Source organism: Notamacropus eugenii, chromosome 5 (genome assembly GCF_028372415.1).
Source record: "Notamacropus eugenii isolate mMacEug1 chromosome 5, mMacEug1.pri_v2, whole genome shotgun sequence".
NCBI lineage: Eukaryota > Metazoa > Chordata > Mammalia > Diprotodontia > Macropodidae > Notamacropus > Notamacropus eugenii.
This window is the reverse complement of record NC_092876.1, coordinates 153,517,879-153,538,983: the sequence shown is the minus strand read 5'-3', so window position 1 is coordinate 153,538,983 and position 21,105 is coordinate 153,517,879. Positions and strand designations below refer to the sequence as shown.

Below are 21,105 nucleotides of genomic sequence, written 5' to 3'. Positions count from 1 at the left end.
AGACACCTTACTTCTAGCTTACATTTTAATCATATCCTATCTACAATTTAATAACCGGTTGCTTCTTCCAACAGCAACGATTCTTCTAGCACGGAGATCAAATTTATAGGATATTGGTCCACTAAAGAAGTAGAAATAGTCTAAGAGAAAAAAGAAATCAAATAGTTACCTTACAGATATGTTCAAACTTTTCATTTAGAGAAAATTACACTTGTTTCAAGACTAACTTTTCTTAATGCTCTATCTTTTCTCTGGGTCAGTGATTTTACTGATGTATGAGCATCGAGTGTGGAAACTCCTTCTGCCAATGTAAATTGACAGCTATCTGGTAACTTACAGCCTTAGTGTCTGATGCACTGAGAGGTTAATGTGACTGCCTCCTGGTTGCAGAGCTAGTATATCAGGGGCAAGACTTGAACCCAGGAATTCCAGACTCCATGGCTGGCTCTCTATCATACATTATCCTATCTGTGCTGCCTCTGAGGATTTATGGTTCAGACCTATCTTCACAGGGTCAGTGTTATTTCTACAAATACAGCTTTTAAAATGTTCTACGAAATAGGTATTTCTACTTACTATTTTTATGGAAAACAGCATCCACATTGCTTGGCAACCCTGGAAAGTTATCTGCTATATTTTTAGGATAACCAGGATCCATGGCACGTCTTCGATGATCAAATCTGATAAAAATAGATATAGGTTTATAATAACAAGTAGCTCACACTTAAAGTGTAATTTATATTTTTCAAAGCACATTTTCTTATTTGATCTTCACAAGTATCCTGGAAGATAAGTGGAGCAAGGTATTTATACCCATTTTATAGATGAGAAAATTGAACTACAGCGTGGCTAAATGACTTACCTAAAGTGAAGGTGTTGAATCAGCACTAGAATCCTAGCCTCCCATTGTCAGTGTTATTTCTAAAATAAGCAATCTTATGGTTTACAAGGTCATCAGTATACCTGCACAAAACATTGCATGAGCCCATACATGTTTTTATTTAATACCACATCGATGTTGAGAGTCATGGCCACCAAATTCTCTAGTCCATCTGCAAAATATTTCCTTCAGAAGAATGAGCTGAATCCCTTAAAATGAGCATTTCCATTACCTTACTCTTCCTTACCATTATACTAGAGTGTTTCAGCACAGACTTATGTTTTCTTTTTGTATATAAGCTGCCATTCCATTATTTGGATGAGGAATTTCTGGCAAAAAAGGGGGACCTTTCGTAGACCATAACGTTATAAGGACAACATATAAATCATGGAAAGGGCACTGACACAAGATTCAGGACACCTAAGTGATATGGCACTTCATTATTTTGATCAATTCATTGATATAGCCACTCCCTCTGTGAGCAAGGTCAGAGTTCCTCCATATCATTTTCTCCTCTGTAGTAATCCATATCACCAGTCATATACTTTGTACCACTTTTTGCATACAAGTCATGATCATACTGCATATAGAAAATGAGGTCCATAGACATAAAGTGGGTCCAAAGTCACATGACAAATAAGTGGCAGATTTGGAACTTCAGTCCAAGTCCTTTGACTCCACAATCACCACACTTCCTTTTCATGTTTCCCCTTTGTGCTATTTTTCAATTTGAACCTTCTGATGTAGATATTCCATGACTTCAAACTATATCTTACAGTACCAGGAGAATATTAGTATTGAAGAGATGGCCTTCTGTCTCAAATGATCCCCAAATAGCTATGGAGCCCTGAATAAACCACTCTTTCAGAAAACTGGACTAATGAGTACCTTGTAGCAACAAATGTTCATTTCTTTGGAAATCACTGGAGAATAGAATTACCCATTTTCTTTTGGATTTCTTCATGTTGTCCAGAAAGAGCAAAGATGACTTTCTGTCAACTCAAAAACAGATTTCAACTTCTGGATATGGAAACATGTATCCTTACCTCCAGTTTGGTTCTTTACGAAGAAGTATGTTTTTCCATAGTCACTACTTGAAACCGCTGCATCTATGGCTTGTACAATTCTTGGGAAGCCAAAGTCGGAGATATCTTTGGGGAAGCCAGGCCTGATTTCATAACCAAATAGAGCCCAGTACCGGTTACCTATACATAGTGATGGAAAGTCATTATGTAAAACTCCTCAATTTCTCTGAATAGTTTCTATCACAATTTGCCTCATTGCAAATCATTATATAAATGAAATTAGGGCAAATGTATGTTGTTATTTTTATAATAAACAATGGTATACCCATTCTGCTAAGTCACAGTTAATGGTACTTTTCACCACTTGCACAATAAAAGCTAAATTCCTTAGCTTGGTCCTCAGTGATTTGAACAATACTTACCTCTTCAAAATAATTTCCCATTAATCCTCTCTGCTCTAACCAAACTGACCTACTGAGCAAACAGTGATTCCTGTCACATGTAAAAACTATTCCCATAATAGCTCCTCTGCTCACATGATTTTCTCTATTGGTGATGTCTCCCTCTCTGCTCTTTTCATTTCAAAGTCATTGCCTTCCTTCCAGTCCTAGAAAAAGAGCTGTTTCCCTCATGTAAATTCCTGTAGATTCTGTTGCCTTCACTATTTGGCACTTAGTACAGACTTATTTGTTAAATCGCTACTTCATTTTTGTTGTGCATAGTCTATCTAGTGACACTGCAAGTTCTTTGAGAACAGAGGTAAGGTCTTACCCTCATCCCTACCCCAACACATACCCATAAACAGAGAGAGAGAGACAGAGAGACAGAGAGAGCAGAGAGACAGAGAGACGAGAGAGAGACAGAGAGAGACAGAGAGAGACAGAGAGACAGAGAGAGACAGAGAGAGACAGAGACAGAGAGAGACAGAGAGAGACAGAGAGAGAGAGAGACAGAGAGAGCAGAGACAGAGAGAGACAGAGACAGAGACAGAGAGAGAGACAGAGAGAGAGAGAAGAGAGAGAGAGAGAGAGAGAGAGAGAGAGAGAGAGAGAGGAGAGAGAGAGAGAGAGAGAGAGAGGAGGGTTTAGCACAGGGTCTTCCTTGAAAATAGTAGGAATCCAAGGAGTACTTTTCATTGGTGGTGATATTCATTCCTTGTCTTGCTAAGACTTATAAAAGAACTTCTGTTATTGTGAGAGACTTCACAGGGTAGATACCCAGCAAGAAGAAACTAGATTTTCCTTTCTGGAACTCTCAGCGTTATTGTCAGTCTTTTTGTCTGTTAATCTAATCTTGGACATGTGGGAATGTGGTGAAGTGGGTGCTTATCTCCAATGTCAGTGTCCCACTAGTAGGTTCTCAAAGAACCTTCTATTGTTCTAGGGAAAAACCCCAAGTAAAATGCAATACCTAATCATGTATAACTTTTTTAGTCCAAACTTTGAAATAACATAGAATAGCAGATAAAGCATTCTCCTTGGAATCAAGAAAACCTGAGTTTGAATTCTGCTCCTGAGATAAAATAGTTGTAAGACCGAGGGCAAATAAACTAACCTTTTAGTGTCCCATTTAACTCTCTATGACTAAATGACTACCTACATCAGTGTAGGAAGTGTCTACACTAGATATTCTCCATACTCATGAAAAACACAGAACTAAACCCTGAAATCTAGGTATTAATGTGCAGTAAAGCATTGGACTATTTTCAAAAATTAATATTTGGGAAGTAATTAGATAATTAATGAGAGGAAATGCTATATGCTTCAGTTATTGGGAATGTTTCAGGCAAATAATCCATAATATATTCTCTGTTTGAGTTTATATAGTCTTATCCTAACTAGATTTTCAAAAAAATAGTTCAATACCTCACTATGAAATGATATAACTTTTCTCCTCACATTCATGTTTGCCTTAATTTCCCCATTTGTAAAAGGAGCTGGAGAAAGAAATGATAAATTGCTCTATGTCAGGAAAATGGAAATCCCAAATGGAATCATGAAGAGTCAGATGTGACTGAAAAATGACTGGACAACATGAAGATTTATCTTCAGTTGAGTTCAGTATCATCCAAAAAGTAACTTCTTTAATTCCTTAGTCCAATGTCTAAAATGATAGATTCCTGACATAGGAAAGGACAATAAATGGTAACTGAAACCAGATCATGCCTCTCTCTGGGCAAAACTAGAGTAACAAGAGAAATCCAGGTGCAGTTACCTTTAAATAGAAAAACTAAATCCTTTTCAACGTCCTCATAAGCAGCTTGTATCCCAGATGGTAATGATGGCCAGAATAAGGAAATCTTATGGAGCTTAGGCCTCAATAGCTGGTGGTGCCTTCGCCAAAAATAACTGATGAGAATTTTCGAAAAAAAGAAAATAAATTAAGATGGACAGTAATAGTATGTCCTTCAATAAGTGAACCAAGATGGATGTAATGAAGTCAGTTTTGGTTGTGTCTCATAAAGGACTGATTTACCAAAATCACGGAGTGAAACTGATTTAAGAAATCATCTTGTCTCAAACCCTTCTTGCATCTTAATCTATTCCACAAAGATATCTGTAATTGTTCTCTTTTGCTTTAGAACAGAAGTTGGCAAATTATGGCCCACAGGCCAATTATGGTCCTTTATTTGTTTTTATTCAGCCTGTGAACTGATAATGGTTTTTACATTTTAAAATTTATTATAATGTGTAGTTTTGGGGTCATACAAAAACAGTCAGTGAATTACATTCAGCCCATGGCTCAAAGTTTGCTAACCCCTACTCTAGAGGTTTAAAGCAGCAAAGACACAACCATTATTTCCAAAGAAAACCATAATCAACCAACAACAAAAACACATAGAATAGAAAAGAGGAGAGTATTATTAGGTTATGAGTTAAACCCGATCACTTATTTTTAAAGTGTATTGGGATACATCTACAAAAGAAAAAGTTAATGGAAGTATTGATTCAGCTTTATACTTGTCTTTAAAGATTATGACTTCTCCACGGAGTGTAGTAATTGCATCAAATGTCAGCTGCGGATCACAGGTTCCTGGTGTAGTGGGTCCAGTAGGTTTGATAGGATTATTTGAACTACCTTAAAGACAATATTTAAAGAAGCAAGATTTTAAAAAGTAAAGGGTTACAAGACTATTGTGATGCTTTTGAGGTAATCTAAGAGGGAAAGCTCTAATAACATAGGCGAGTGTTGGGGAGATTAGGGAAAGACCTCTTGGAGAGATAGGTTTTGCCCAGTCCTAGCGGGAGAAATGTCTTCACCTCAATCCCATTCATTGTCATATTCTTATTTAAGGCTTTTGATGTAGCCAGCCCTTAGGCCATCACACAGATCCAACACACTGTATCTTTTTGGAGGAGGGAGATTATACCTGTAGTCGGTGGTGTTGCCAAAGCAGAAATTATAGTAATTGTTAGAAGAACGTTATTTGAGCCATTTAAAAATGAGAACAAACAAGATCCTTGGTATCAGCAGCTTACAAATGCTAAAGGAATCCAACTTGTGGAAGAGAACCTTCAAGAGAGTAAAAGGTAAGTTCTTCAGGACCTATGTAGGTCCATTCCTGGAGTCCTCTAAACACAAAAATGGACATGGGACTCAGCTCATAATTGAATCTATGTCACTAAGAACAGCTATTCACAGAGGAAAATTCTGCTTACCATAGATAAACTGAATGCCATCAATGTCATCCTGAGGCAGTACATAAGTGCTGGGCTCAGAGAAGGAATAAATGGGGAACATCAAGGCACCAGGATCAGTAGAATGAGAAAGGCCCAATGAATGGCCAAATTCATGAGCAGCAACAAGGAATAAGTTGTAACCTGAAACAAAAGGGTGGTCATAACTTTTCCCTATATCCAAGACTATAGCAATTATGATTGTTGGGGTTGACATGCCCAAATCAAAAATGGCTGAAGACTTCTCCTCTCACCCTATAATTAAGACCTTATTCACACATAGAATCAAGTAGTGGGAAGTAGATGAATCCAGACACTCTTTATACAATTTGAGAATAAACTAGTGAATTTTTCTCATGGAATGTTTTGAAAACTAACCCCCTCATTTAACATGACAAAAATGAAGCAACAGAAAAGTGATGTCATTTGTCCAGGGTCAGAAGGTAGTTAGAGGCAGATCTAGGACTTGAAATCAAGTCTCTTGACTCCCATTTCAATGTTCTTTCCATTATACCTCACTTAGCCTCCTTTATTTTTTCATTTGCTTGTTCTTTCTCTACTCTTTAGTCTTCCACATCCTTAATCCTCATTGATATGGTTATGGCCAACTTCATAATATGAATGAGAATGGGTATCCAGGGTAGGCACAGAGGGCCAAAGAAGACATTAATTTTGGCATTTAGTCTAATACTGCCTTGCATTGTTTTATTTTTGTTTCTTTCCAGCATCCTATAAAGTTTTTTGAAAACCTCAAAACCTTGATCCTCAGATAAGACACTCCATCTTCTAACTTGGGGCATTTTCACTGACTGTCTTCGATTCCTGGAAATCTCTTCCTCCTCATCTCTGCCTCCTGGCTTCCTTCAAGTGCAAGTTAAAATCCTAGCTTCTATGGGGAGCCTTTTCCCATTCCTCTTAATTCTAGTGCCTTCCTTCTGTTGGTTATCTCCAATTTATGCCGTATATAATTTGTTTATAGATAATTCTTTGCATGTAGTCTCCCCCATTAACTTGTGAGCTCCTTTTGTCTTTTACTTTTCTTTGTAGCCCTAGGTTTGAACATACCACTTGGCATATAGTAGCTATTAAATTGTTTGTTGACCAACTGACCAAACATGAGCTCTTTTTATTATACAAACTTTCTACTGCAGATAAAATAAGTCTACTAGTTTTCCTCAGAAAATGCCTTTATGTTTTCCCACACTCTTCCTATAAAGACTACTTGGAATTCTCTGCTTCCTTATATCTTAAATCTTATACATCTTTCAAAGCCCATCTCAAATGCGATCTACTCCATAATGTCTTCATATATCTCCCCTCATCCTCACCAGTTTACCATGCCTCTGCACTTCTGCAGCATTTATGTTATTTCTCAACCCTCCAACCCACTCACCATACAGTTGCCAAATCAATATTCCTAAAACACAGAGCAGACCATTCCTTTATCCCTATTCAAAAATATTTAATGCTCTCTATTGCTGCTGGGATAAAATATAAAATTCTTGCTTGGAATTTAACAATTTTTAATTTCATTTTCCAGACTCATTTTGTATGACTCATGTTCATATACTCATCATCTGGTCAAGTTGACATCACCGGTCCTTGTGTGTGACATTTCATTTCCATCTTCCACAGCTGTACACAGGTTACATTCCAATTCTAAAATGAACTCTCTTCATTTTTGTCTCAATCTCCCAAGCTTCCTTCAAAGCATGACTGAGGTGCCACCTCCTACTCAAGGCCCTTCCTGAGCCCTGACATGTTGTTAGTATACTCTCTGTCCTGAAATTCTTTTTCATCAGTCATAGATCTAGAATTAGAAGAAACTCAATGGCACCTAATTCTATCCTCTCATTTTACAGATAAGAAAACTGTAGTCCAGAGGGTTGTGACCTCCCCATGGTCACACAGATTATAAGAATAAGAAGATGGATTTAAATCCAAGTCTTCTGATTGCAAAGTTAGCATTCTTTCCATGATCTGGCATTGCCTCCTGTCCTTCAGGTTTACTTATTTGAGTACAACCCCAGTAGAACATTAGCTACTTGATGGCAAGGACTACTTTGTTTTTGTCTTTGTATCTCTGAGGTCTAACACAGGTATACACATTTTTTTTAGTCCATGTCTATGATTTCATCAATGTCAGGAACTCTCACTGTGGAAATACCTTCCACCATTGCAGATCAGCAACTTCTTTATAATTTCTATTCTCAGAAAGTTGCCTGGGCAGTAAAGGACAAGTGACTGTTCTACAGTCATTTAATAACTCTGTCTAAGAAGCTAGACTTTAATATAGGCTTTCCTGATTCCGAGGATAATTTTTTCCTCCCTCTTCAATAAATTTCAGTGCCTCCCTATTACCTTCAGAATCAAAAAAGTCTTCTTTTTGTCTTCAAAGCCCCCATAGCCTGGTCCCTTCCTACCTTTCCAGGGAAAAGCATGAGAACCTTCTTGTTCCAGTCCTGCTTTTGAAAAGCTAATGGTTTATTGAATAGAGACACATTTGGGGCATTTGCTTTGGCCTACCCATTAAGGCTTTCACCTCAGTGAGTTTATTTGGTACTTAATGATTCTTTATTCAATTTGGTTAAATTTATTGATTTAAGAGAGAATGTTTATACTAAGTAAGTGAAATGATTAGATATTTTCCTAATTGAGACTATTTCAAAATGCTTTGCATTTTTTAATACCAGAAGTTGAGTGGTGTGGTATAATGGAAAAAGTACTCATTGGACTTAGAAGAATGAGTATGAATCTGCTTCCATCAGTTACCAGCTTTGGGACCTTGAAGAAGTTAATTCTTTTCTCTGAGAATCAGTTTCTTTATCTGTAAAGTGGAGTTGGACTAGCTGGCCTGTGATATCCCTTCATTCCAAAAATGCTCAGTTGTCATGCATTAAGTACTTATTATGGTTCCAAAAAGGCATGGAGATGTTGGAATCTGTATGGGTGGGAAAAGTATCCATATCGATGGTTTCCATAGATCCTTGAAGTACTGGATTCAATCTAACAAGTGTAAAGTAATCCCCTTTCATGTTCCAGTCACCATGTATATATGAGTGTACATAAGGGAGGACAATGGGGTGGACGAAGATAGCTAAGACACAGGTTGTTCACACAATGTCTTCATATAGTAAAAATCAAGTGATACTCTGAGTTATGATTATACAAAAACGAACAAACAAAAAACAGATTGGAAAATTGTCAGTTGGTTAGAGTCTAAGGGAATTTTGTTGTTAGTAGCTTGTGCCATTCAGTTCTTCCCCTTTGTATTACAGATGAGGAAACTGAGGCTGAAAGAAATTAAGTGGCTTGTTCAAGGTCACACAGTTACTAAGTGTTAAAGCTAAGATTTGAATTTATGTCCTCTGACTCCAGAACTTTGTTCCACCTTGATTTTCCAGAAAAGAGATGTTAAGAGAACTGGGACAGGGCACTCTCAAAAGTATCAATTCAGAAAGTGTTTTTTGTAACTTACCCTTGGAGCCTGTGGTCCAAGTTTCATCTTCATCAAAATGAGCATCTCCTCCAATTCCCTGGCCTGGTTGAAATGCATGTGCAAGGATTCCATTCTTACCATCAAAGGGTGAGTTGTCACCATGATCTGTAATCAAATTAAAATCAATGTTGAGCCTTCCACTTTCTCAGATTGGTCAAAAAGGCTAAATTTAGCATGACCAGCTTGCTATTACCTCCTCGGACAAAAGAGATCTTTATGTCAGCTTCACCATTAAGGATCTTGGTGAACTTCAGAGGTGATGGATCACTCCAGATCTGTATGGCTTTCTCAATTGCCGAATCCACATCAGCTTTTGGCATATCTGATGTATACTTTATAATGCTTTTAAATGAAAGGAATAGATAAGAGACTTATTAAACTCATCATAGTAAACATTAATCACTTTGTGATTTCTTTTAGAGTTAGCTGGGTACTTGTTTTATCCTTTTTCATAGAAAAACATTCCTTGTGGGTAGGGTCATAGAATCAGAGATCTATAACTGAAATAGAGGGCATCTAAGTGGAACAGTGGATAGAATGCCAGACCTGGAGTCAGGAAGACTCATCTTTCTGAGTTCAAATCTGCCTTGGACACTTACTAGCTGTGTGACCCTTGGCAACTTAATCCTATTTGCCTCATTTTCTTCATCTGTAAAATGAGCTGGAGAAGGAAATGGCAAACCACTTCTGGATCCTTGCCAAGAAAATCGCAAATGGGGTCTTGAGGAATTGAACATGACTGAAACAACTGAACAATAAAAAGTCAAAGTAGACCTTAGAGATTATCTGGTTGAAGCTCTCCTTTTACATATGAGAAAAGTAGGACATAGAGACGTTAAGAGACTTGCCCATGGTCATACAGGTAAGAAGTAGCAGAGATAGGATTGGAACTCAGACCTTGTAACTCCATATTTGGTATCCTTTGTGGTATACCATATTACAACGCAATGGCTCATCTTTGTATCTCTGATGTCGGCTATAGTGCATTGCATATATTAAGGACTCGATAAATTCTGATTTTTTTTGTGAAAGTGAAGTCAGGTAGTTAATATCTCACATGATTTCTCTTTCCTGTTTTTGGAATAAGTGATATGCTACATTTTCCACCACTCTTTTGGAGAAGAAAGTACAAGTAGGTGCTGGACCAAAAGGACGAAGGTTCTATTTAGCTGATATGATGAAAGAGAAGGAAAGAGGAAATGATAATACAATTGATTCCCTCATTCAAACATCAGTTCACCAGATGTGGTGAAAATTTAGTGAACTGGATAAATTTGAACTAGATTCACCCCATTCTTTCTCTGGTGACAGGCTATTTGGATGCATGGAGAGACATCTTCATCCTATCAAGTTACTACTTAGTTCACTGGAGAATTGATTATTAAATAGCAGGTTTGGGGGAGAAGGAAACATGTATAACTTGCCATTCATTCTTTATATGTTGTCATCCTTGAATACAGGAAACTTTACCTGTATGTAATTTCATTCCTTTTCCACTTTGGATTTCCTTCAGTCAGCTTAAATTCACCTGCATCAGGATTCCCACATCTGGGCATTTTCATAATGTCTATAGTTTCCTCATCCGGTTGTCCAGTCTCCTCCAAGCCAAAAAATTTCTGCATTTCTTTAAGCTTCTTAACCAAGTGAGTACTATTCTTGTACCGTTTTATCTTGTCTCCACTTTTTGGCATACCATAAAAGTTTTCTAGATACCTCTGGTGAAAGACAAATATTAGAAATCTTATATGAAATCTGCAGTTATGTTTTCTGAATTATTCTTGTTTCAGGTGTAGAAATCACCTGCTTCTTGGAGTGTGAATCCATTGAGGACTAACATGACTCATGGCTTTGACTATAAAATCATGTGACCAGTGTTTTAATGAACAGACCCAAGCTTATACATCCAAATAAATGGTGTCACTTTCAAAGTAGACACCTTGGAAATCTATACATTTATGGTAAGGATATTAAGAACATTTCTGTGGAGGGTGGGCAATGTTGTGGGCATCTAAAAGATACTTAACAATCAACAAAAATATTTCATCAAATATGTGTGTGTGTGAGTGTGTGTGTGTGTGTGTGTGTGTGTGTGTGTGTGATCAGTACTATAACCAAAACAGAATAAACAGGAATTTTTACTAGGGTGCTGGTATGGACAAGGGCATACTTCCCACTGGGAGATCATGCTTTTTTCCCCATGTTAATTGTTGTCTTGCATTTTACCTTCCAATCTTAACACAGGCATTCACTGGAGCTGGTCCTGAGAAAACACCTTGGTTGCCTTCTACCCACCACCAGGACTGTCTTGTTGTTCTCTTATGACTGTGCTACAGTGTTCCTGCTCCTCTCTGTGGGGTCTATCCTCCTGCTTCCACATCCACTAAATTTCCTCTACCATTTCAGCTACTTATGGTTCTATGCAATATTGTTTATAGAAAGTTATTTTAGCAAAATTAAAGAGAAACAATGATATCACCAAACATGTTGAGTGCTTGTAGTAGTTTCATTAATTCCTTTTTTTTTATGATGTTGAGCTTTCATTCTGTAAAATGATGGCAAAAAAAATCTCTTAGATCTGCTTTTCTATCAACTCCTATGATTCATAAATAGACACTAAATCTGGTGAATAGGCATTGTGATTCCATTGTCAGGATCTACTGAATTGATTTTTCCTTGTTCTATTTTCCTGGTTCTAGGCTTCCCTCTATTCCTGACTGCAGATTAATTCTGTTAATGGAAAGCCAGTTAATAATAATGATATATAGCATTATTAGCTCTTTCTTTTTAACGACCTTGTAAAGGAGGTAATGCAAGTGATCCATTTTACAGAGGAGAAAACTGAGGCTCACAGAAGCCAAATGACTTTCTCAAGATCACAGAGTCAGTAAATAAGGGAACCATGGTTCAAATAAAAACCCCCTCTTCCAGTACACCATACTGCCCTTCTGTGGATATGTGAGTGTAGATTGTGGTAGGAGACAGGAAATCCTAATTTAGATAAAAGGATTTTCATGTAATCAATAATAAAAAGAATAATTCATTCTAAAAGTTTCATAGTGAGTAGTACTTGAGTAACAGCATTTTTATAAAAAGCTTGGCTAATTTTATTTTCTGCCCTCTGGGGGTGATGGGATATGAAGAGACAATATTCACCTTCTTTAAATCTTCTAAATCATGAAGTCAAACCTAAACCAAATTACAGAGAACAGTCCCATCCCTAAGTTCATTTTAGGACATTGCAATTGAGAAGGGAAGCAACATCTACTTAACTTCCTGAAAATATAATCAGCCACCACAGTAGGTCATTCACAACCAGATTTTACCTGAACAGTTGCCATTTTTTTCTCCTCAAGGCTTTTGGGAGATACAGGAAAAGCACTTGAAAGCTGTGTGTGAAGTAACAGCAGAAATAGAAGGACCTTCTCCATATTTGGTGTGACTTCCATTCCTTTCTCCCAGCAGCTTTCCTTTCCCCTCTAGGGAAGTCAGATTCTCTGGGTAAGGACCTTCTTTGCTTCCTTGCTTGGTGCTCATACCCTCCGTTGTCACTTGTTAATGTTCTCTTTATAAACCTGATATAGCAATGTCCAAGGTGATGGTTTCTTCAGAAGTTGTGAAGCAACCCCAACTTGTTACACTCTCAATTTTGTAATTTTATTCTGTGATTTATCGTAAGGAAGGGGGCTTTCAACAGAGAAAAGAGATTGTCCTGTTCGTTACTTCCTGGATTTTTCTACAGGTTTTGTCACTCTGATGTTCATCTCAGCAAAATTATAATTACAAGAGAAATCTACACAGGAGTAGGAAATAACTCTCACAGTTTTTAGTCAAAGAGCAGAGGTTTCCTCCTGCACAGATAAGATGCTGGGACAGGCAGGCTGTGCTTGTGTACATCCTACCTGTAATGTAGACTCCTTGAGTTCTGCCCACCTCATCGTACATGAAAAGATTTTGTGTCTAGCCATTGGATCATGAAGACAGGAGTTGTACATTGGGAGAAATGAAAAGAGAAATTTTTCAATGATGGAATCAAGAATGAATAGTGGTGAGGGAAAAGATTAAAAGGGCACAAAAGAATTAATCTCTAAAGATAGAATTTCAAGTCCTTTGAAGCCAAGGAGGGTCATAAGATCATAGATTTGTAGTTGGCAAAGGTCATTTAGTGTAACTCCCTCATTTGGCAGATGAAGAAGCTAAGTTCATGGGAGGTTAGCTAATCAGCACTCCTTGAATCATGTTTTCTCACCCCAGGTAAATTAATTCAGTCGGTCTTCAGACCCCATTTCTCCAGAGGCTGTGCTAAGCTAATTAGTGGATGGACAATTAATTGAAAATTATGTAGCTACTATATGTAGCTCCTCTAGGCCATGCTTCTTATCCCATCTGGTCATCTATCAGGATTTGTGGACCTACTTACTACTGAAATATTGCCCACTGCCTTGCTCTCAAACTCAGAGCCCATATATGCTTCCATCTCTTGTCCTTCCTCTGAGAACAATATTGAAATTAACTATCACAGCTGCTAGAAAGTTTCCTCAGACCAAAACTTCATTCCCAGGTCAACAGTCCTCCTTTCTGTTATTTCTTTCATTAAAATATAACTTGAAACTCCTTGAGAGCAATGGCTGTCTCATTTGTCTGCCCAAGGCCTAATAGTGCCTGGCATACAGTAGGTGCTTCATAAATGTCTGTTGATTGGTTAATTGCTTGGTTACCCACCATCCCAGAGAATCCCAAATCCAGTGTTCTTTCCACTGTAACCAAATAGTTTTGCCCACGGAAACCTTTGAGTAGTACTTTTCAAATTATAGCCTATAAGCAATATCCTAGCCTACTTTATATAAAATCAGCTCCTATATCATTCCAGAGTGCCTACTATACTCAAAAAATATTTATTGAATGAATGAATACGCATGCATATGTGACTGTTCCATAGTTCGTTTGAGATATGACTTCCGATCCTTTGTAATTTTTGCTGGGAAACTTTTGACTAACCTTAAGAGCTGGGACTAGATTAGTGTGGCAGTCAGGTGGTGTAGTAGAGTGCTGAACTGAAAGTCAATTAGTAAACATTTATTAATGTTTGCATGAATTAATCTAGTGTGTGCGAGGACCTCTGATAAGCTTTAGGAATACAAAGCAAGGCAAAAGACATTCTAAGCTCTCAAGGAACTCGTGATCTAATGGGGAAGACAACATGCAAATTACTATGTACAAATAGACTAAAAACAGGATAAGAGAGAAGGCACTGGAGTTCAGAGGGACTGGTAAAGGGTTGTTGTCAAAGGTGGGGTTTTAGTCACAACTTGAAAGAAGCCAGGGAAGCCAGAAGGCAGAACTGAAGAGAGAGAATTGTAGACAGGAGGGAGTCGGTGAAAATGCCAGTCAGCAGTTGTTGGTGTGTTTTGTTGGAGGCCAGGGTCGCAGGATTGCAGAGTATAGGAGGGGGATGGAGGTGGGAAGAAGATTGGAAGCAGGGAGCAGGTTAGGAAGGTCTTTGAACTCCAAACAGGATTTTGTATTTGATCCTGGAAGTGCTAAGGAGCCACTGGAGTTTATCGAGTCACGGGGTGACATGGATGTGTCACCCTTGCCTGCACCAGGGTGGTAGGTATATCAGAGAAGGGAGTTGATGAAAGAAATGTAGCCAAGGTGAAATTGGGAGACTTTGGTGAGAGATTGAATTTGGGAAAGGGAGTGGGGTGAGAGACAGTGAGGAATAGAGGTTGACATGTAGATTGAGCGCCTAGGGGACTGGGAGGATAATAGTGCCTTGACAGTAACAGGGTAGTTTGGAGAGGAGGGGGAGAGGTTTGGGGGAAAGATAATGAGTTCTGGATGAGTACCAGTATGACTTCAGCTGCAAAAATATATGCTGAGTTTAAGATGTTAAAAAGACATCCATTCTGAGATGTCTAATAGGCAGACATGAGACCAGAAGTCGGCAAAGAAGGTAGGGTTGGAGAAGAAGACGTGAAAACCATCAGCCAAGAGATGATAACTGAATCCATAAAGTCAGGAAGCCTGGAGTTCAATGCACTCGTGTGCACTTGCCAACAGTCTAACCCTGAGAACATCATCTAACTTTTGCCTGCCTTGATTTCCCTATTTATAAAATGGCAATGACAACAATAGCATTAGCATCCCCAGTGCGTTGGGAGGCTTATATGACATAATATTTGTAAAATGCCTTTCCAACCTTAAAGTGCTGCGTAAATGCTGGTTATTATTATTATCCAAATGACACATTTATGTACATTATAAACTCATTACAAAATCAATATCATTGAACTCTAAATCCAAATAGTGCCTTTTCCATAAGCAGTTCAAAGTATTTTTCCCTATGTTATCTCATGTATGGAGGGACAAGAATACACATTTATGTAGCACTTACTAGGTGCCAGGCTGTGCTAAGTGCTTTCATGATTTTCACAATGGCTCTTCAAGGTAAGGGCTATTATTATCTTTTTTTACACTTAAGGAAACTGAGGCAAACAGAGGTTGTGAATTGTTTGGGGTCACATAGCTAGTAAATGTCTGAGGTTGTATTTGAACTCAGATTTTCCTGACTCTAGATCCACCCATGGGGTCATTTTGGCTTGAATTTTTTCCCCTTTCCATCAGGTATACAGTTAAAACATCCACTTTGGAAAGAACGGAGGTGCCTAACCCTTACCCACCTTAAGTTGCAATCATATTGGTGAATTTGTTTATACAGTCAAACTTGTTCTACTCGACTTTTGTCTAAGCAACCAGCCAGGAAGCCAACACTTTCAGGCTGATTCTTGGGGTTTGTTTAAGTTCTAGCAGTTGCACATGTGTTATATCCTGTTTCCTGACAGCGGGACCAACATTTTGCAAAATGGGGCAGGAGGTAAAGTTGGTCTTTGGTCCTTCTGCTTCTCCATTTGTTCACCTTTATTATCCCTGTGTGGCATCTGCTATGCCTTCCTGCTTCTGGTCCCCAGTGCCTTTGTGCTATCTCAGGATCTCCTATCAAAACAGCTTCTAGGGAGAACTCTGATAAGAACCAGTTGTACATTAAGATGGCTTTAAGTTGATGTATTCCTGCTCACGAAGACTTTTGTAATTTAATCCTAGATGGAAGGATCTCTCTACTGTAAATGGAATTTTAGGTATCAGGGAGAAAGACTTTCTTGGCACCATTAAAATCTAGTCATGTCAGTGACTGCCTACTTGGCTTAAATCACTCTTTAGCTCACATTTACTTTAGAAATAAATAATTAAAGGCCAGGAGGACAAGGTACTTGCCCAAGGTCACATAGCCAGGAAAGTAAAAGTACTTGAGAATTTACAAAGTCCTTTCCTGTACAGACAGCTCTATCAGATGCAAAAATATACACAATTATAAACAGCATAGGAAATCATACAAATGACCATCATTGAACTTGGTTATTTTACTTTCTCAGAGTAAATGAAAGGGCATCATATTTATGGTTCTACGTAATGCAGTGAAAGTAGGATAGAGACTAGACCTGTAATTTTACTTATATAGGGAACTACTGGTTAAGGAGCTCTCCCTACCAATGAGAGTCAAGGCCTTAACAATTTGTAGTCTTAGAGTCTTGCCTGGAGCACTGAGGGGTAAAGTGACTTACCCAGTCAGAGTCACACAAACAGCCTGTGTTAGAGGCAAGATTTGAACTCATGTCTTCTTGTCTTTGAGATAATTTCTTCATGCACCATTCCACACTGCCTCACAATGAAGACTGAAGTCTTCTCTTTGTTACATAGAGATAGCCCCTTTTTGGATTATAATTATTTCTGTACTTGTATCATTTCACCACTGGCAGTAATCTCTATGAAGGTAGGCAGTTCATATATCTGAGCCTCAGTTGCTTCATTTGTAAAATGAAGGGATTGGACTAGATTAGTGATGTCAACCAGAAATAGAAATGGAGGCCACTAACATGTGTGTAAGGATTCCTGCAGGCTGCCTGTTGACTTGGTTTTAAAAATGTGACATTACTTATGTTTTATAGCATTTTTATTTATTTTGTTAAGTATTTCCCACTTACATTTTAGGGGCAACAGTGGATAGCGCACTGAGCCTGGAATCAGGAAAGCTTATCTTAGTGAAATAAAATTCTGCCTCAGACACTTACTAACTGTGTGACCTTGGGCGAGTCACTTAACCTTTTGCCTCAGTTCCTCATCTGTGAAATGAACTGGAGAAGGAAATGGCAAACCACTCAATATCTTTGCCAAGAAAACGTCAAATAGAGTCCTGAAGAGTTGGACACAATTTCATTTTAATTGGAAAAGTTGTGGCTGGCAGCTGTTTGTTTGGCACCCCTGTTGTTCTTTCTGGCTCTAAATCCTGTTAATCCACAGTTGAATCTGCTGAATAACCTGTTTAGGGTGAGGTGAGGATAGACTGATCTTGGATTTCAAATAGGCACTGCTGGGTTCAAATCCCAGCTCCCTTACTTATTGGCTATGTGACCTTGGGCAAGTACCTTGTCCTCCTGGCCTTTAATTATTTATTTCTAAAGGAAAAAGTTTGGGCCAGATGGTCTCAAAGATGTCTTCCAGCTCTAACATGCTACAATCTTTACCTGAGAAGAGCAAGGAAGGAAATAAATCCCTGGTTCTAGGCTAACCTAATCCTCCTTGCTTTTAGGATATATTGGACAGAGATGGAGAATTATTGCCACTATGTGACAAATAGCTCTCTACCCTTTCATTGCCGAACCTTTTGCGTTGACTTCCTCCAGGGCTGCAATAGTTTATCCTGGGCTGACTCAAGTTATTGTTGCCCAATTTGCCCTGGTGAGGGTTGAGGCAATCAGGATCTCAATATGCCTTTTTTGTTGTTATTTTAATTTTCCCTAAGCATTGCAAAGAAACTTCTGTCTCCACTTAGGAAGATAACCCAGCTGAGCTAAGCAAAGCCAAGATTAAAATCCACATCTCTGTGTTCAAAACTCAAGGCTCTTTGCATTATTCCAAAAGTTTTTCAGGCCAGGATAAATTGTAGGCCAGTAAAATATCAAAATTCTGTACTTGGATGGATCTGCCCTTCCTAGCTTCATTCTCTGGATCTCAGAACACAGGGAAGTAAAGTTACCCAAAGTACTATACAGGTCATTCCTTCAAGTATCCCTCTCCCTCTTCCCAAGAACCATCCTATAGTTATGTAATATTTTAATTTAATTATAGTTAAATAGTATTTTTAAATAAAAAGATATACAATATACAATTTCAATACATTAAAAAGGCTGAAAGTACCTCCCATTTTTCACAGTGTGCACCTCTCACTTCTGCATAGAAGAGGAGTGGGAGTGTCTTTTTATATCTCTATTTTGGGGTCATTTTTTCTTGTAGCATTCACTTCAGATTATTTCATTGTTCTTTCCACTTACATTGTTGTAGTCATCGTGTAGGAGAGTGACTTGATGGACCTGTGTTTTAGGAAAATCATCTAGGTAACTGGAAGATGGGTTGGAGCATGGAGAGACTTGAGGCAGGCAGACCCAACCAGCAAGTTATCGCAATAATCTAGGGATGAGATGATGAGGGCCTGCTCCAGAGTGGTGACAGTATCAGAGGAAAGAAGGGAATCTATTTGAGAAATGTGGCAAAGGTGAAATCAAAAGGCTTTGACAACAGCTTGGGATGGGAGGTGGCATGGGAGACAGTAAGGAATCCAGGATGACTCCTACGTTGCCAGTCTGAGGGACTAAGAGGATGGTGTTGCCTTCTATGGTAATAGGGAAGGTAGGAGGGGGGAGAATTTAAGGGGGTGAATTCTCTTTTGAGTTTGAGATGTCTACTGGACATCTGTTTTAAGATATCTAAAAGGCATTTGGAGATGTGAAACTAGAGGCCAGCAGAGAGTTTGGGACAGGATAGGTAAATCTGATAATCATCAGCATAGGGATATAATTAAATCCATGGGATATAGCAGCAAGCACCCTGCCACATCCAGGGTGGCCTGCTAGCACAGGTTCTTAGATCTGCTTTTCTAAAATGAAAGCAACTTTTGAGGGGTCAACAATTTTCTGCAATCACATATACAAACAGACAAAATACAAGCGGAGAACTAAAGACCAACAGACAGGGTTTCTAACTGTCTGACTATAAACAATATATACATCACAGATCAACAGACAGATCCAACTGTCTGACCATTACATACATACATAGTTACCAGAGAGAGAAGCACCAACATCTGGATTTTCAAAGCTGGAGGGTGCATTAATGGCTACCCAGAGTCTCATCTGGCACACAAACCTTCTTCCAAAGAGTAAACCCCCAAAGCAAAACTTCCCCTCAGAGTATACATACTCTTTACATACTCTTTTCAGAGCCGTAGGGGACAACTCTGGTGACCAAGTGCCTTATTAATTAATAAAAAGTAGGGGCCCTCCTACAAAACATGCCTTCCCTACTCAAGCTTTCCTTAATGGGCTCCTCCTAAGGCTTATTAATGGATGGGGGAAGATCTTTAACTCCCATTATTATAGATGATGAGATCACCAGGTGAAGTACTGGTTGTTGTCCTTTGTTTTCAGAGGACCAAAATGACATCACCATGATAAAGACAAGTTTCAATGCGTACAAATGTGGCTGACCAGACCAATAAGAGCTTGGAATGCTCTACCACAGATTGGGCACAGGTAGTCCGTGTGAATATTTGGGGTAGACACTCCAAATTTGTGCATCCTACTCTTCCTTTGTGCTGTCTCAATTCTGCTTTGCTCATAGAGCACAGCATCCTTTCTGATGTGGGCACACCGTACTGAGAGGTCCTGTGCCAGTGACTCCCATGTCACATAATCAAGTCCAAAGTTCTTGAGAAAGACCTTGAAAGTGTCCTTGCATTGCTTCTTCTGACCACCATGTGATCACCTGCCCTAAGTGAGTTCTTCATAAAATAGTCTTTTTGACAAGCATGCATTTTACATTCGAACAATGTGGCCAGCCCATCAGAGTTATGCTATCTGAAGCATAGTTTGAATACTTGGCAGTTTAGTTCGAGCAAGGACCTTAGTGTCTGGGACCTTTTCCTGCCAGGTGATCTTCAGAATCCTCCTAAGACAGTTCAAATGGAAGTGATTCCTTTTTCTGACATGGTGCTGGTAGACTGTCCATGTTTCACAGGCATCCAACAGTGAGGTCAGCACAATGGCTCTGTAAGACCTTCAGTTCTGTAGTCAGTCTAATGCCTCTTCTCTCCCATATTTTTCTTTAGAGCCTCCGAAACACTGAGTTAGCTCTGGCAATGCATATGTCCACCTCATTGTCAATGTGTACATCCCTGGAAAGTACACTACCAAGGTAAGTGAACTTATCCACAGCATTCAAAACTTCTCCATTTGTTGTAATTGATGGTTCCATAGATGGATGGTGTGGTGGTGGCTGATGGAGCACCTGTGTTTTCTTGGTAGCAGCAGAGAATTGATCCATACTTTGTTGCCTCTCAGCCTCAAAGGCTGCATTGAGTGCACAACCATCTGCAAACAGAAAATCATGCACCAACACTCTCATGTTGTCAAATGCTTTCAATGAGAATGAACATGGCATCAAGGTCAGCTACTGTACCAATGATAAATTTTTCAATTTCAAAAGGCTATGAGCCAAGACCAGGTGAAGTACTATAGAGAGAGAAGAGAAAAGAACCCAGGACAGAACCCTGAGGGACACCTACAATTAGAGGGTTTGATTTGGAGAAGAGTCCAGCACAGGAGATAGAGGAGGAGTGGTCAGATAACAGGTTACTGTATTGGCGCCATTGAGTCAAATATCTTTTAAAAATAAGTCAATAATAACCATAGCAGAAACTTATATTATCTACAACTTTTAGTTGATTTTATATAGATGATTTTATGTAGATCCTTTTCTATATTGGGACTAATATTGGGACTACAGGTCATAGATTTACCTATCAGAAGTATGATTGACTTTATTCTAGATGAATGTCATAAAAACTTTTTAGAACAACTAATGAATGCATCAGAACTCTTCATTTTCTTTTTTTGGATACTTAATATTATTTAA

At 38.6% G+C, this 21,105-nt stretch overlaps 1 protein-coding gene across 1 annotated transcript; it reads right to left on the bottom strand.

Annotated features, from left to right (window-relative positions):
- Positions 1-36: 36 nt before the first annotated feature.
- Positions 37-12,509, bottom strand: LOC140508948 (neutrophil collagenase-like). The gene is made up of 10 exons (XM_072616873.1): positions 12,405-12,509; positions 10,552-10,796; positions 9,275-9,423; positions 9,061-9,186; positions 5,565-5,726; positions 4,866-4,983; positions 4,120-4,253; positions 1,934-2,085; positions 577-688; positions 37-140 (listed from the first exon to the last, which is right to left on the bottom strand). Exons 1-10 carry the CDS (start codon positions 12,507-12,509, stop codon positions 37-39), a joined length of 1,407 nt encoding a protein of 468 aa, XP_072472974.1.
- Between the last annotated feature and the right edge of the window lie 8,596 nt (positions 12,510-21,105).

Bases quoted from the DNA above. Each gene is read 5' to 3' on its own strand.
- LOC140508948 (XM_072616873.1), bottom strand. From the start codon at position 12,509: ATGGAGAAGGTCCTTCTATTTCTGCTGTTACTTCACACACAGCTTTCA. The intron at 4,984-5,564 runs GTAAGCAGAATT...ATTGTCTTTAAG, and splicing joins TGGCATTCAGTTTATCTATG to GTAGTTCAAATAATCCTATC. The intron at 141-576 runs GTAAGTAGAAAT...TTTTTCTCTTAG, and splicing joins TGCTGTTTTCCATAAAAATA to ACTATTTCTACTTCTTTAGT.